This window comes from Solea solea, chromosome 17 (assembly GCF_958295425.1).
Source record: "Solea solea chromosome 17, fSolSol10.1, whole genome shotgun sequence".
Lineage (NCBI taxonomy): Eukaryota > Metazoa > Chordata > Actinopteri > Pleuronectiformes > Soleidae > Solea > Solea solea.
Window position 1 is genome coordinate 24,175,149 of NC_081150.1, and position 16,766 is coordinate 24,191,914.

At 43.1% G+C, this 16,766-nt stretch overlaps 2 protein-coding genes across 4 annotated transcripts; both read right to left on the minus strand.

Annotated features, from left to right (window-relative positions):
- Nucleotides 1–1,297: 1,297 nt before the first annotated feature.
- On the minus strand, nt 1,298–7,392 carry e2f6 (E2F transcription factor 6). Of its 3 annotated transcripts, none has more exons than XM_058613023.1 (9): nt 7,211–7,392; nt 5,369–5,641; nt 5,089–5,132; nt 4,669–4,724; nt 4,341–4,527; nt 3,929–4,084; nt 3,705–3,819; nt 3,014–3,176; nt 1,298–1,576 (listed from the first exon to the last, which is right to left on the minus strand). In XM_058613023.1, the coding sequence occupies exons 1-9, from the start codon at nt 7,322–7,324 to the stop codon at nt 1,569–1,571; spliced, it is 1,116 nt and encodes a 371-aa protein (XP_058469006.1). In that variant the 5' UTR covers nt 7,325–7,392; the 3' UTR covers nt 1,298–1,568. The 3 variants fall into 3 exon arrangements, with proteins under 3 accessions (XP_058469006.1, XP_058469005.1, XP_058469004.1); XM_058613022.1 differs by having other exon boundaries at nt 4,594–4,724; XM_058613021.1 differs by having other exon boundaries at nt 4,341–4,724.
- Nucleotides 7,393–8,012: 620 nt separating this feature from the next.
- si:ch211-202p1.5 (uncharacterized protein LOC103909337 homolog) lies at nt 8,013–15,276 on the minus strand. The gene is made up of 4 exons (XM_058613072.1): nt 15,093–15,276; nt 13,599–13,761; nt 10,861–10,980; nt 8,013–9,262 (listed from the first exon to the last, which is right to left on the minus strand). The coding sequence occupies exons 1-4, from the start codon at nt 15,151–15,153 to the stop codon at nt 9,157–9,159; spliced, it is 450 nt and encodes a 149-aa protein (XP_058469055.1). The 5' UTR covers nt 15,154–15,276; the 3' UTR covers nt 8,013–9,156.
- Nucleotides 15,277–16,766: the final 1,490 nt, after the last annotated feature.

Genomic DNA, 16,766 nt, shown 5'->3' on the forward strand with positions numbered 1-16,766 from the left:
GACGCCACAGGTGACCCCTCCTATTGTTCACAAACAAAGGCCCTCCCCTCCCGTGCCTGGCCCCTCCCCCAGACAGATGGGAGACCAACATATTGAAGGAATTCATCAGATTTGAACAAAAGAATCTGATTAAAGTTTAGAGGAATGATGCGTTCACTGACTCTCAGTGTGATTTAATGTGTGTGTGTGTAGCTTTTGTCCGAGTGTGAGTCGACACAGGAAACAGGAAGTGCAGTTGGTCCATAAACAGGAAATGGCGCCCCCTCCTGCAGCAGAGACTTCACTTGTGTCCCATCAGAGGAAGAGACCTCCAACACACAAATCAAGCCGAACTGTAGATCACTTAAAACTACTTAACAACCCTAACAATGTGGGATAATCTACTAATCTAATAACTACCAGGGAAACCTCTATATTTAACAGGAGTCTTTTAAAGTGGAGTGGTGTATTTAGGGATCACGAGCCACAGACCGCTGCCGCTGTAGTCTGTGGAGTAGGACGCTGTACTCCAGAGACGTGTGGACAGAAATCAAGTCGAACAGTGCCGAATTGTAGATAAATTAACTACTTAAAAATCCTAAAAACGTGGGTTAATCTCCAACAACTACAGAAGTGTGGTGTAAAGTCACTAGTCACTAGTGTGTGTGTATGTGGAAGTCACCGCATAAAACAAGTCACCGCAGTTTCACTCAGGCGTGCAGTGATGACTTTTTTGTAGTGGAGATGCAACCTAATCGTGCCGTGTCGTGCCGAGTTGTGTAGAGCCGGTGGAAATGCGCCAATAGAATCCATCAGAAAAAAGAGACAGAGAAGACGGGGAATACGGAGAAGAAGACACAGAAGACACAGATGAACCAGTCGCCATGGTGACTTGAGCTCATCTCCATGGACTCTAACTGTGATTTACAGACACCTTCCTCAGGACCTGAAGGCAACGAGCAAATCAGATCAGAGCTGAGGTGAAATCGGATTATTCTGACACTCAGTGAACGACTCACCACCAACATGATGATGAAGATGATGATTGTCTTTATTATTGGCAATAATCAATGTTATTAGTTTAGATACAGACACACAGGCGTGCGCACACACACACACACACACACACACTCAATTTGATTTCGATCAAATTCAGATGAATTGCTCAGTCCTGGTAGAAGCGCTCTCCCACTGCTGCCCCTGCTGGCTGAGTGTGGCTATGACAGCATAGAAGTAAAACTAAATATAAACACTTTCATATTTAAAGGTGCAGCTGGAAAAAAGAATCAAGAAGGAATGAAGTTAAAAAGTATAAAAGTAAGAGAAAAAAGAGTTTATTTATGTACACAACATTTACATGATTTACACCAGAATTATGTTCAATTCTGAGTCAGAAGAATCAGGACATATTAAATATTTAGACAAAGAATCACGATGAACTGGTGGACGAACTCGCTGCTCGGGACTCCACCCACTTGCCACCACACAAGTGCCGGAGTCACATGACGTGTGCGACATGCCCGCCACCTGCACAGGAAGTCGTCTGGACTGCGAGGACAGAGGACGCCTCCTGGTGGTCGGGCTGAGGGTCAACATTCTGAACAAAAACAACACGAAGAAGTAAAAACATGTTCCTGTGAGGTTCTACTGTAAGAGTCTACTGTGAGGTTCTACTGTGAGGTTCTTCTGTAAGAGTCTACTTTGAGGTTCTACTGTAAGGCTCTACTGTAAGAGTCTACTGTGAAGTCCTACTGTAAGAGTCTACTGTGAGGTTCTACTGTAAGAGTGTACTATAAGGTTCTACTATAAGAGTCTACTGTGAGGTTCTACTATAAGAGTCTACTGTGAGGTTCTACTGTAAGGCTCTACTGTGAGGTTCTTTTGTAAGAGTCTACTTTGATGTTCTTCTGTAAGAGTCTACTGTGAGGTTCTACTGTAAGGCTCTACTGTGAGGTTCTTTTGTAAGAGTCTACTTTGAGGTTCTACTCTAAGAGTCTACTGTGAGGTTCTACTGTAAGAGTGTACTATGAGGTTCTACTGAAAGAGACTACTGTGAGGTTCTACTGTGAGGTTCTACTGTAAGAGTCTACTGTGAGGTTCTACTGTAAGCTTCTACTTGTAAGTTTCTTCTTTAAGGTTCTACTGTAAGGTTCTGCTGTGAGGTTCTACTGTAAGATTCTTCTGTAAGGTTCTATTACATTCTACTGTAAGGTTCTTCTGTAAAGCTCTACTGTAACATTGGACTGTGAGGTTCTACTGTAAGATTCTATTGTAACATTCTACTGTGAGGTTCTGTTTTGAACGGTCTGTTTGTCGTTTGTCAGAGTTCTGTTGTGTGTGACGCATGTGAAGCTCGACCACAACTGCGTTACTCATTAAAACTACCATTGTGAACTCTTACAACTGAATCCTTTACAAAGGTCTTTAATCTGAAACATTTACAGTTCTATTCAGTCGTATGAAGATCATTTGACCACCAACCACTCTTGACCACTCTTTTTTTGGCAAATTTACTTCAGCACCATGTCTAAGGTATTCTCCAGGACTATTCATATGTCACCACACATTAGTATTTTTGGTCTTCCAGAAGTAGATACCCAATATTCCACTAAAGAGTTGGGGGTATTAGCTTTTACCTCCCTGATAGCTAAACGCCACCTCCTTCTTAACTGGAAATCCACAACAGCTCCTTCCAGCACACAATGGATTAAAGAGACTATGTCCTGTTTTAAACTAGAGAGAATTAGATATTCAAGAAGGGGAAACTTGAACACATTCTACAATAAATGGCAACCGTTTATGGATTTTTTGTGACAATGTAATGTTATCCTCTATCACCCCTCCACCCCCTTTTTTTATTATTTCATCTTATCTATTATGTTTTGTGGTTGGTTTAGTCATGTGATCGTTGTTTGTTTCTAAAAATATGTCAATCTAAGGGTGTATACAGACATTTAATGCCGACATCTATGTCTCTTGTATGTAAGTGCCTTTCTTGTATACACACCAATAAAAACATGAAACAGAAAACTACCTTTGTGCAGTGATGTCGTCCTGACCCGACTCTCCTCCAGCGTCAAGAAGAAGCCACTTCCTGTCTGTCCAGGGTCAAAGGTCACAGCTTCACCTGACCCAACCTCACAGGTCATAATCATGATGGGACCCCGTCCTGCCTTCAGGTGGATCTGAACACTGTCCTGGTATCGGCACAAAACAATGTTATTATAATAATTCTCACAATAATTCGGTTCTTTTTTCGTTAATACGATGTTTACAAACAGTTGAGACAACAGGAAACTGAAGCGTGTAAACCACTCACTCTCCCTCACCAAAGACCAGAGAAAATCAGTGATTTTCAGGAGTTGTTGATCTACTGCTGCCTCTATCACTAAGTTCAAATCTCTTATTTTGTCACTTCAGTGTTTGTAATCCTTTGTTCAGATTGAATTCAGTGACACAAAGTGACCACACGAGGCAGCAGAGGACCAGCAGCTCCTGAAAATCACTGATTTTCTCTATGGACTTTGGTGTGGCAGAGTGAGTGTTTTACAAACTTCAGTTTCCTGTTGGAAAAGTCTGTCTCTGTGAGATAAAGACGTGAACACGCTGAGTTTCTGTTGATCACCTGAAGGCTGGAGGTGAGAATCTGATGTATTGTGAACATTTAAACGCCTCTGGTTTGGAAACAATTACACCCCAGTGGGTGTGTGTGTGTGTGTGTGTACCTCTGTGGGAGCAGGAACCTCCAGTTTAGTTTCCTCTGGAGCTCTGATGATGACAAGCGTCTGCTCCTGCAGGACTCTGAGTTGACTGATGTCGTGGTGAGTCACGTACGCTGACGTAGGGCAGAGTTAAGATTGTTCACATTTATAAAACTCCTCAACTACCATGTGATCCAGGTTTTAACCTCCGCCTGACCTTTGACCTCAGTGTGGGGGTGAAAGGATATGCAGAGCTGTCCACGTCGTCCGTCATGTCAAAGAGTTGCTGAGCGCAGCTTTTGATGAGACCGTCCAGCGTGTCCTCCACCTGCTTCAGCTTCTTCAGCTCTCTCTGGATCTTCTGCTCTCTGTTCTGAAGGAGGCTGGAGATCGGAACCTTCCCTCTGCAGGAGGAGAGGCAGAGTCAAAGAAGCAGAGAGTCAAAGTGGCAGGGAGTCAAAGAGACAGGGAGTCAAAGAGGCAGGGAGTCAAAGAGGTAGAGAGTCAAAGAGGTAGAGAGTCAAAGAGGCAGAGAGTCAAAGAGGCAGGGAGTCAAAGAAGCAGAGAGTCAAAGAGGCAGGGAGTCAAAGTGGCAGAGATACAGAGAGTCAAAGAGGCAGAGACACAGAGTCAGAGATGTCTCTGAAGACATTGACTCACGTCCACTTGACCGTGTTGGACGCGTCCCTCTGGAGCAGTTTGAAGCTGACCAGGATGTTGGTCAGGTCACTGACTCTCTGTTTACACGTCTGAAGACTCTCAGCTGCATTCCAAACGTCCAGAGAACCGTCAGGAGCGGTCAGCAGCATCTCCAGGAAACGCCGAGTCAGCGTCGTCCAAGACATGTCTGTGAGAGAGAGAGAGAGAGTTGTGTGTCTCTGTGACTCCGCCCCACTTCTCCTTGACCACTCACCATATCTTGAATATCTGTCATCTGCAGTCGACTGTTTTTCCTGTGACTCCGCCCCCCTTCTCCTTGACCACTCACCATATCTTGAATATCTGTCATCTGCAGTCGACTGTTTTTCCTGTGACTCCGCAGAACTGGAAAACCAGAAAATATCAGTCAAATGTCTTACAGAGGACACATGATGACTGCAGACAAGAGAGAGCGCCCCCTGTTGCTGACTCAGCTAATATTTTAACAATATATTCACTACTTTATCTTTTTATTGTCTTTTTGTGTCTCTGAGGTCAATCTGAATGTTGGATTTCAAACAGTGAAGAGACAAAATAAGACATTTGAACTTAGTGATGGAGGCAGCAGTGTGTGAGTGTGTGTGTGTGAGTTTACAGACGTCTGTCTCACAGTGAGGTAAAGACATGATTATGTGACGTAGATGTCGCAGCAGGAGGGGGCGCTCACAGCACGAACGATGAGTCAGTATCTCACAGGAACGTTGCTCACCTGTTCTGAGCTGCTGGAGGATTCTCTGGACCTGCTCCAGAACCCTGGAGATCCAGAAGAAGACGTTCAGAGTCACTGTAAAGCTCTGTGTGTTCATTTTTCCACGACACAGTCCTGGCTCGGCTTGACTCGGTTGGTTTTCCATGACCTCATAGCTCCGCCTCCTCTGTGTGGGCACACACAGGTACCAGGTTCTATCACTGATGGAGGAGAGAACGTGCCGAGTCGAGCCAGGACTGTGTCGCTTCAGAAATGTAAAGACAGTGAACCAGTGTCAGACCTGCTGTGGATGATCTCCACCTTCATCATCATCATCTCCACAGCCTCCAGTGGTCCACTCCTCCTCCTCTTCCTCCTCCTCCTCCTCCGAGGTCTCAGCTCTCCAGGGACTCACGAGGCCCAGCGGGGCGTCCAGGTACGGGGGCATGATGGGAATGGCGTCTTTCTTGACCTTGTTGTTGGAGATGTCCTCTGGCAGGAAGTGGTCCTCACAGATGACGTGCTGCTCTGTCCCGTCGTGTTTGTCCAGCTCCCTCAGAGCCGCCAACCACACCTAAACACATTCAGCACAACGTCAGCTGGTCCAGTCACATGACCGCAGGGCTCCTGATGCCGTGTTCTCCTGTGACCCAACTCACACTCATGGTCGGATCATACCGTGTTCTGAACCAGGGCGGGTCTTTGCCTCTGATTGGCTGTGGTGCTGTTCACTGCTCTAAGTTGTGTCTGTTTAAAAACCGCAAGCGACGGCCAGTGTTGCCAACTTGGCGACTTTTGTGGTGTTAGGAGACGCTGACGTGAAAAAACCTTAAAAAAAGAAAGGCGCAGTCTCGAGCCCGGGACAGGCTCCGCCCTTTAAAAGGGACAGTTTAGGTTTTTGTATTCCTCTGTCTCTGTAATGTAGCTGCAAGATACATTCAAGGAACCGCGTTCATTTCAACATAACGCATGTTTGCTGCGTGGGTCACGAACAAAAGGCTTGCTGCTGCCACCTTGTGGTAGGAGATGCACCACAAAGTATTGGTCATTAGGTCACAGCGGAATTATGTTTAAAATATAATCAATGCAAGGGTTGCAATCATTGTTCTACCAATCAATTACTTAATTAATCGTCAACTATTTTCATAATAAAGTGATCAGTTTGAGTGTTTTTTTTTTTTTTTTACTAATAATTAAAACTAGTTTCTGTCATTTTTCTGCTTCTTAAATGTGAATATTTTCTGACTTCTTTGCTCCATAAAACAAAGAAATAATTCAAACTGAATGGTTTTGTGTTTGTGGACAAAACAATACATTTGAGGACATCCTCATTTCCAGGTATCTTTTAGAGCTGAAACAATTGATTAATCGATTATTTATCAATTACTAAATGAATCGACAACTATTTTGATAAACGATGAATCAGTTTGAAGCTTTTTTCATTTCCCATGTATTGAACATACAGTATAGTTTATGTCAATATAATGTCTAACGAAACATTAAATACATGAAATAAGTCATCGAGAAACTGAAAAAACTTTGGGATTTTAGAGGTTTTAGTGACTTGTATTATATTATTTAGACATTTAATAATAGGACGTTTTAAAACACTGGCAAATATCAGCAACTACTTAATGTGATCATTCGCAAAACGTTGTCCAATCAATTTACAATCATCGTAAATAGTAACCTAAAACAAATCAACACGAGCGATGTCCACACCAAACCTCATAGAGAAAATCAGTGATTTTAGCTGCGGGGACACAGGAGCTGCTGCTCCTCTGCTGCCTCGTGTGGTCACTTTGTGTCACTGAGTTAAGTCTAAATTAAATATTTCAAAGCCGAATTCATAAAAATAAGACGTTTGAACTTAGTGATGGAGGCAGCAGTGGATCAACAACTCCTGTGTGCTGTGATGTTAAATCACTGATTTTCTCTGTGGGGTTTGGTGTGGGAGAGTGAGTGCTTTACAGACTTCCGTTTCCTGTTGGAAAAGTCTGTCTAACAGTGAGATAAAGACGTGAAACGTGTTCTTAATACATCGCAGACTTAAACTGACGCAGATTTCATGACACAAGTCTTTTGTTAAATGATTAAAATGTGTCCCGCGGTGTCTCGCGGTGTCCCCGCCTCTCTCTCGTACCTTCACTGTCGCCGGGTCTTTGGGGAAGTTGAAAAACCTCTTCGGTGGTCGGTGTATGATCCGGTTCACCGGCCTGATGCGGTTCGGACACGCAGAGACGATGCATTTGAACATGCTGACGTTCGTTCTCCCGCGTTAATGACCCGTGTTTACAGCGTTCACCGGAGTTCACACCGGAAACACACGAGTCTTTGACCCGGATATACAATGAAGGACGAAAAAAAAACAAAACAACAACAACCCAGCAATGGTGCGCCATCTACCGGCCACAACATGGCAGCGGCGGAGGAAACGCAACATCTTAAAGTTCACGTTAAACTTTATTTATAACAGAGTGTGAACAAAGACAGCAGGGAGCAGAGTACAAATGACACAGAGTGACGCCGAGAAAACAGATTTTAAACACTTTTTAACTGAGTCTTTTGTTAAGTCTACGATACCTACGTCACATGATCACGTCTTTGTCACACACACACACACACACACACAGGAGTTGTTGATCCACTGCTGCCTCCATCACTAAGTTCAGATTGACATCAGTGACACAAAGTGACCACACGAGGCAGCAGAGGAGCAGCAGCTGTTGTGTATACACATGTATACATATGTATGTATACATATGTTTACATACATGTATACACATGTATACATGTATGTATACATATGTATGTATACATATGTATACATACATATGTATACATGTAGGTATATACATTGTAGCAGCTGTTCCACCCTTTACTTTGTTCTTTGCCTAGTTGGTGTGGTTTTGACGCGTGCAGATGAAGAATGAATGAGATGAAAGTTGTTTTAGTTGCTCTTCTAGCGATTTATTGATACAAAGTAGAATGACAAAATTAAAATAAACTTAAAGTCATATGGCTTAACACTGATTCACATGGGCTTCAACACGGTCAAAGAAATGTTTGCCCTCTCAGCCACGCCCAGCTGCTGTGACCTCAGGTCTTTTAAGGGCTTCTTCCCCCTTGGGCTCCACATTTGTACATATGTGTACATGTATGTATGTATGTATACATACAAACATGTATGTATACATATGTACATATGTATACATACATGTACACATATGTACACATGTATGTATGTATGTATGTATACATATGTACATATGTATACATACATGTACATATGTGTACATGTAGCGTGCTCCCTTGTGTTTATTCTGTACATATTTCTCTTATTTCTATTTCTTTATTGGCAGAAAAACAGAGCTGAGAGAAACACACTTCCGTTCACATTTGCTGTTTAATGTGGAAATGACAACAAAGTGTCTTGAATCTGGTCCACTAGATGGTGCCAGACACGCGTATAATAGAGTGTCAACATGCCCTCAATCAGCAGAGATTAGAGAGGACGTCCACAGAAATGTCCTCACAACATCGATCATTCTTTAATGTTTAAAGTCATTTTCATGCATTTTTTTTTTAGATTAGTAAATGTGAACGGGTGAAGCCTGATGTCTGTAATCTAAGATTACACAGAGACTGTGTGTGTGTGTGTGTGTGTGTAAATTTAAGACATTTTAATCCTTAAATTGAAACCTTTAGAGAAGATACAACATGAAGTTGTTACATGAGTTTATTGTTATTATTTATCCTCATGTCACGGTAAAATAACATTGTCATAGATTTACGTTTGAATCGCGTTTGAATCGCGATCACAAAGGGAAAGCATCATAAGCTTACTCTATGTGTCTATACTCTATGTCAGTAGGTGGGACAAGGACGAAAACTAAATATAAAAGTTAATGTGAAGTTGTATCAAGTTATTGATTTCAGTCCCTGGTGGAGGATTGAGCTCCGCCCACCGCCTGAAAAAGACGAACTGATTGGATATATTTACATAAACACAGTCCAGAGTGGCGTCAGAGCAGCAGGTGGACGGGAGCATCCACCTGTCCATGTCCTGTCCTCCTGTCCTCCTGTCTCTCAGGTCAGTTGTCTGAGTGTGTGATGGCTCCTCTTCTCCCAGAATGCACCTCTGCGTCTATGCAGTCGCATTTCTGTCGTCTGCTTCACTGCCAAGTTTTCTTCTCTGACAAAAAACACATCGAGAATTATTATATGTTCACGTTTGTTCTTCTGTCTTCATGTGTGTGTTCACGTGTGTTCTTCTGTGTTAACGTGTTTGTTCTTCTGTGTTCACGTGTGTGTTCTTCTGTGTTCACGTGTATGTTCTTCTGTGTTCATGAGTGTGTTCTTCTGTGTTAACGTGTTTGTTCTTCTGTGTTCACGTGTGTGTTCTTCTGTGTTCACGTGTGTGTTCACGTGTATGTTCTTCTGTGTTCACGAGTGTGTTCTTCTGTGTTCATGTGTGTGTTCACGTGTGTTCTTCTGTGTTAACGTGTTTGTTCTTCTGTGTTCTTCTGTGTTCACGTGTGTGTTCACATGTGTGTTCTTCTGTGTTAACGTGTTTGTTCTTCTGTGTTCTTCTGTGTTCACATGTGTGTTCTTCTGTGTTCATGTGTGTGTTCACGTGTGTGTTCTTCTGTGTTCACTTGTTTGTTCTTCTGTGTTCACGTGTTTGTTCTTCTGTGTTCACGTGTTTGTTCTTCTGTGTTCACGTGTGTGTTCTTCTATGTTCACGTGTTTGTTCTTCTGTGTTCTTCTGTGTTCACATGTGTGTTCTTCTGTGTTCACGTGTTTGTTCTTCTGTGTTCACGTGTGTGTTCTTCTATGTTCACGTGTTTGTTCTTCTGTGTTCTTCTGTGTTCACGTGTGTGTTCTTCTGTGTTCTTCTGTGTTCACGTTTGTGTTCTTCTGTGTTCACGTGTGTGTTCACGTGTTTGTTCTTCTGTGTTCACATGTGTTTTCACGCGTGTGTTCTTCTGTGTTCACGTGTGTGTTCACGTGTGTGCTCACGTGTATGTTCTTCTGTGTTCACGAGTGTGTTCACGTGTGTGCTCACGTGTATGTTCTTCTGTGCTCACGTGTATGTTCTTCTGTGTTCACGTGTGTGTTCTTCTATGTTCACGTGTTTGTTCTTCTGTGTTCTTCTGTGTTCACGTGTGTGTTCTTCTGTGTTCTTCTGTGTTCACGTTTGTGTTCTTCTGTGTTCACGTGTGTGTTCACGTGTTTGTTCTTCTGTGTTCACATGTGTTTTCACGCGTGTGTTCTTCTGTGTTCACGTGTGTGTTCACGTGTGTGCTCACGTGTATGTTCTTCTGTGTTCACGAGTGTGTTCACGTGTGTGCTCACGTGTATGTTCTTCTGTGCTCACGTGTATGTTCTTCTGTGTTCACGTGTGTGTTCTTCTATGTTCACGTGTTTGTTCTTCTGTGTTCTTCTGTGTTCACGTGTGTGTTCTTCTGTGTTCTTCTGTGTTCACGTTTGTGTTCTTCTGTGTTCACGTGTGTGTTCACGTGTTTGTTCTTCTGTGTTCACATGTGTTTTCACGCGTGTGTTCTTCTGTGTTCACGTGTGTGTTCACGTGTGTGCTCACGTGTATGTTCTTCTGTGTTCACGAGTGTGTTCACGTGTGTGCTCACGTGTATGTTCTTCTGTGTTCACGAGTGTGTTCTTCTGTTTTCACGTGTGTGTTCTTCTGTGTTCACGTGTGTGTTCACGTGTTTGTTCTTCTGTGTTCATGTGTGTGTTCATGTGTGTGTTCTTTGTGTGTGTTTGTGTTCTTACTGCATTAGCGTGTGGACTGAGCAGAATCTCACACATTTGTGGTCCCGTGTGTTCGTACAGAGGCAGCGCTCCAGTTCCCTCCTGAATCTCACTGATCCAAATCCGTACGGAACCACGTGACTGGAAGAACCAGACGTCAGCGGTTACACATCTTTTCGCTCACAGCTGACGTCTCACACAAATCCTGGCATAGGATTCCAAGATGGCTGCCACTTGTACCAGCGACACTGACCTGGTAACAGTTTGAATTACTAACAACTAAGCTAAGTTAGCTGCTAACTGTTAGCTGTTGTACCTCTTCAGTGTTAATTCTAATCTCTTGTTTATCAGTCATGGTGAGCACATGAGTATTGTACATGAATGGTCACATGACAAACGTGTGGACGCTGCTCATGTTTATGTTTGTTAAGAGCAGAGTCACATGACGCCTCTCTGTCCTCTCAGGTGGACTCCAGCTGTGGATGCAGTGTCTTAATGAGACCACAGAGAAAAGTGTCTGCAGATGTACGTGGACGCTGAGACACTGAGACGCTGCGTACAGAACATCTGGCTTCCATCATGATGATGATGGTGAAGCCTCCGCGACCCTCAGGTTATTTATTTCCCTCCCTGCTCTCGTGCTGCCTTCACTGACTCACTGGAGACAAAGTGAAGGAGACAGATGAGTGTGGAGACAGTGAGACAGGACAGGTGTTGTCCCTCTGGAGTCTCGTCTCTTCCTTTCATTGATTTATGTGACATGATGAATTATGGCTCCATCTCAATCCTCAATCCTTAATCCTGTCCAAATCCTTTACTTAACCTCTGGAAAAGAATTCTGGAAAATTCTACGTGAGAGGTGAAGAGTTGAATTCTATAAAACATGAAGGACGTTTGTCAAGGTCAATTTAGACATGCTCTCCCTGTGGGGTTAACCGTCCTGTCATCATGTAAACGTTGACCTTTAAAGTGAATGTATGAAGTTATTTCGTCACATTTGACTTTTATTTCCGTCGTCATCTCCACATCAACACAGAGCCGCAGGTTGAAGACCCCCTGACCTCAACCCTTAAAGTCTGTTTATTCATCAAGTCAACTTTAGTCACGTGACACAATCGTTTCAAAAACGTTATTAAATATAACCCGAAAAACTGGTGAACTTTGAACTGTAGAGGGCAGCATTCCTCATCTCACTGCAGGAAGTCATCATTAGAAGAAAAAGTCATGAATTCCTGCTTAGAGTTCCCAAATCTTTCCAAATGGAGTGAAGTAGGATTGCGGTGGTTCAGTGGGTTGAGCCGGACGTGGCCCACAGGGTTCAGTGGTTACACTTAATCACCGTGGGCAACAGCAGCACCGTTAAAGCGTCTTTACGATGAAGGCAGGAAGTTCACCACACGGCTATGTTTAGACTGAACTCATCATCATTGGAAGCTATTTCAGTTTCACTAATCACGTCTCAAACTTTAGTCTGACTGTGAAGCGTTAACCTGACGACTCGTGTGACATGGCACGGTTTGGTCTGGTTTTCCATCACTATAGCTCCTCCTCTGTGTGGGAGGAGTCATCATATCACGGCTGCGTTAAACTGTGGTGACTTGTTTTTTTTTTTAACGCGACACAAACGCCTGACTTGTAAAGCAGTTGTTTTGGGTGAAAGTGAATCATTAGAATCAGTGGATTCTAAATATCGCAATAATATCGTAGCGTGACATACACTGCCTGGCCAAAAAAAAAGTCGCTACCTGGATTTAACTAAGCAAATAGGTAAGGGGTTGCTGCAGTTGGTCAGGTCTAGGTTCAGCAACATCATGTGCCCAAAGAATGAGGTCAGCTGACTACCTGAATATACATATATATAGGCCACTTTTTTTTGGCCAGGCAGTGTAAATATTGCATATTAAATTTCGAAGCATGACTTAAATATCGCAATAATATCTTAACATGACTTAAATATCGTAGCATGACTTAAACATCGCGATAATATCTTAACATGACTTAAATATTGTAGCATGACTTAAATATCGCGACTTAAATATCGTAGCATGACTTAAATATCGCAATAATATCGTAGCATGACTTAAATATCATGATAATATCGTAGCATGACTTAAATATCCTGATAATATCGTAGCATGACTTAAATATCGTGGCATGACTTAAATATCGCAATAATATCGTAGCATGACTTAAATATCCTGATAATATCGTAGCATGACTTCAATATTGTGATAATATCGTAGCATGACTTCAATATCGTGACTTAAATATCGTAGCATGACTTAAATATCGTGATAATATCGTAGCATGACTTAAATATCGTGATCATGATCATATCATAGCTTCAGTATCGTGACTTAAATATTTAAATTCATGCAACTTTGAAAAATGATGGCTTTCAATTGGGGGCGCTGTTGAGCCATTGTAATAATAATTATTATTATTATAATACAAACTACAAATCGTTGCGTTAACACTTTCAAAAAAATTGATTTTTAATAGTTTTCCTGCAAATCTGAAGACAAACTGAGACCATCCCCCCCGGATATCACGCCCTTCAGCACAGAGAAAATCCTCCGTTCAGTAACATGTGGACAACAGAAGGACAGGGCTTGACGAGTTTGTTCAAACGCTAAAATGTCTTTCCAAAATGGCTGACTTCTGGGTGGGGGCGGAGCTAAAGAGAGTTAAAAAACAATGAGAGCAATAAATGTGTTTGTAAGCATGTGTCTGACTGTGGGGGGCGCTGTAGAACTCACCCCGGCGTGTCCACCCACACGATGCCGATGTGGCAGAAAAAAATGCATTCCTTGTCTTTCTGGTTCTCACACGAGCAGCGCTTCTCTCGCCGGTGGGCCTCCTGGACGAGCTGCACCAGGGGGCCCTCGTCCACAGTGAAGCCTGTCATGGAGACGGAGGAAGCTGGGGAAAAAAAAACACAGGAGGAAGAGGAGATGTTTGTGTCTGGAGTAATAATGTGAATCATCAGGGGGTGGAGCTAAGTTCAGGTGTCAGTGAGCAGATTTAACTGTGAACAATCATCTGTCTCAGCTTTATCCTCCACATGAGGGCCACAGGGGGCGCTGTGCCAATCTCAGCTGACATAGGGCCAAAGACGGGGTCACACCGTGGACAGGTCAACCGTCCACTCTCCCACCTGTGGTCACTTTAGTGTCCACTTGTTTTTGGACTGTGGGAGAACCCGGGGAACCCAAGGACAATCCGAGGAGAACCCAGAGAAAATCCACACACACACAAAGACCATTTAACGATGATTCCACTTGTTAAAGAAATAATTTTATCCACTGAACGAAGGACTTTTGTCATAAAATCTAAGCTATCTACGTCACATGATCACGTCTTTATCTCACTGGTAGGCAGACGTTTGTAAAGCACTCACTCTCCCACACCAAAGTCCACAGGAGCCGCTGGTTCTCTGCTACCTTGTGTGATCATTTTGTGTCCACATCATCGACGACTCAGCGAGACGTTTGAGGACAGGAACACGACATTTGAGGACAGGAACGAGACGTTTGAGGACAAGAACGAGACGTTAGAAGACAGGAATGAGACGTTAGAGGACAAGAGTGAGACGTTTGAGGACAGGAACGAGGCATTAGAGGACAAGAACAAGACGTTAGAGGACAGGAGTGAGACGATTTCAGGACAGGAACGAGACATTTGACGTTTAGAGATGGGACGTTTAGAAACGAGATGTTTGAGGACAGAAACGAGATGTTTGAGGACAGGAACGAGACGTTTGAGGACAGGAACGAGACGTTTGAGGATAGAAACAAGACGTTTGAGGATAGAAACGAGACATTTGAGGAAAAGAAACGAGACATTTGAGGACAGAAACAAGACGTTTGAGGAAAAGAAACGAGATGTTTGAGGACAGAAACGAGGCGTTTAGGGACAGGAACGAGACGTTTGAGGACAGAAACGAGACATTTGAAGACAGGAACGAGATGTTTAGGGACAGGAACGAGACGTTTGAGGACAGAAACGAGACATTTGAAGACAGGGACGAGACGTTTGACGTTTAGAGACGAGACGTTTGAGGACGGGAATATTGATCAGGTTTGACTGATCAATATTTTATTTTGAAATAATCCACAGATGAATGAACTTTAAACAGAATAAACTTGTGTAAATGTCAGTTAAGTCACTTCCTGTCTAGGACACGCCCATAACACCACGATGTGGGAAAACAAAAAATCACAAAAGTGAGTGTGAGTGAGTGAGTGATTTACCTTCACACTGATGAAACAACATTAGCGACGCAGCTACGACACATACATGAGTCCATCCCATAATCACAGCAGTCGTTAACAACCACAACGATGTTTACAACAACAACAGAAAATAAAAAAAAGATCCTGAAGAAACTCAATGTTCCAGAAGAAGAAAAGGCTCCTGAAGGTCACATGTGATGTGTTCAGGTCACAGGAGCTGAAGACACTGAGGAGGAGGAGGAGGAGGAGGAGGACGAGGAGGAGGAGGAGGAGGAGTCACTGCCTCTCTCTCTCTCAGAACATAAACACCTTTTTTTGTCATCTTCATCTGCACAAAACCATGATAAATACTGCAGTACATGTCAGGCCTGTGTGTGGCGCTGTGGCACTGCTACACACAAACTGGAGAAGAAGAAGAATATTGTTTACATTTGTTGTTTTCTTTATTTCATTGTGAGACAGGAAACTGACCACACACACACACACACACACAGACACTTTTATCCAAAGCAATTGAATACAATCAGCCAGGGGTGGAGTAGAACTTGCGACCATGAAGTCTTTTGCACACAGGGTACCAGTCTTAACCACTGAGCCACTCCACACACACACACACACACACACACACACACACACACACACACAGTTGGACATTCATGACTTGAGGCGACATTGCATTGACTTACATTCATTTCCTGGAGACTTACTCTAACCTTAACCACAACTACTACTGGCCTAATCCTAATCCTAATCCTAATCCTAACCTCAACCTAACCTTAAAACATATCTTCACTTAAAATATAGTCATTTACGTTGTGGGGACTTGATTTTTGTCCCCACAAGGAAGACAAGTCCCCATAATGTGACTATGTAAACAGGTTTAGGTCCCCACAACATTAGTAATACCTGCACACACACACATACACACACAGGTCCTGTGATTTTCTCTGTGGACTTTGGTGTGGAATAGTGTGAGTGAGTGAGTGTGTGTGTGTGTGTGTAGGGGAGAGTGAGTGGTTTAGAAATAGCTGTCGTCGTCTCTTCTGAGATCATCTGGAACAAAGTCAAAGTGGTTTCCTGTAGAGGTGGCGTTGTGTTCTGTCGTGTTCCGTCGTGTTCTGTCGTGTTCCTGTTGGCTCTTCTGATCTTTTCTGGTCCTGGTTTCGAGGGATACAGTCTGAGTGAGGGGAGACCGCTGCGGTCCACATTAACGAGGACAATCCAAACATGTGGGACACAGACATACAACACGCAGCAGCTCTTCTCTGGGTTTCCCCCAAAAATACTGGAGCGGATCTTGTGAAACGGATCTGGAGGAAGTGAACGTCACAGCGTGGAACATAATTTCACTCGTTTAAGACCTATAAGAACATATTTAACACAACTTAGTTTATCTTTCTTTAAATCAAATTAGATGTAAGTCTAGGTATGAAAATATTAATCCATTCATCCAAATGAATCTACACACAAACAACTTTTCAGCTTCTTAAATATTAAAATGTTCATGTCGTCAAAACAAAAGTCGCTTATTTTTGAGACTTCTTTCAAACACCTGATGATAGTTAGCTAAGCATTAGCTCCCAAGAGAGTAGTTAGCTTAGTATTGTCTCCCAGACGAGTAATTAACTTAGCATAGATTCCCAGGAGTGTAGTTAGCTTAGCATTAGCCACCAAGAGGGTATTTAGATTAGC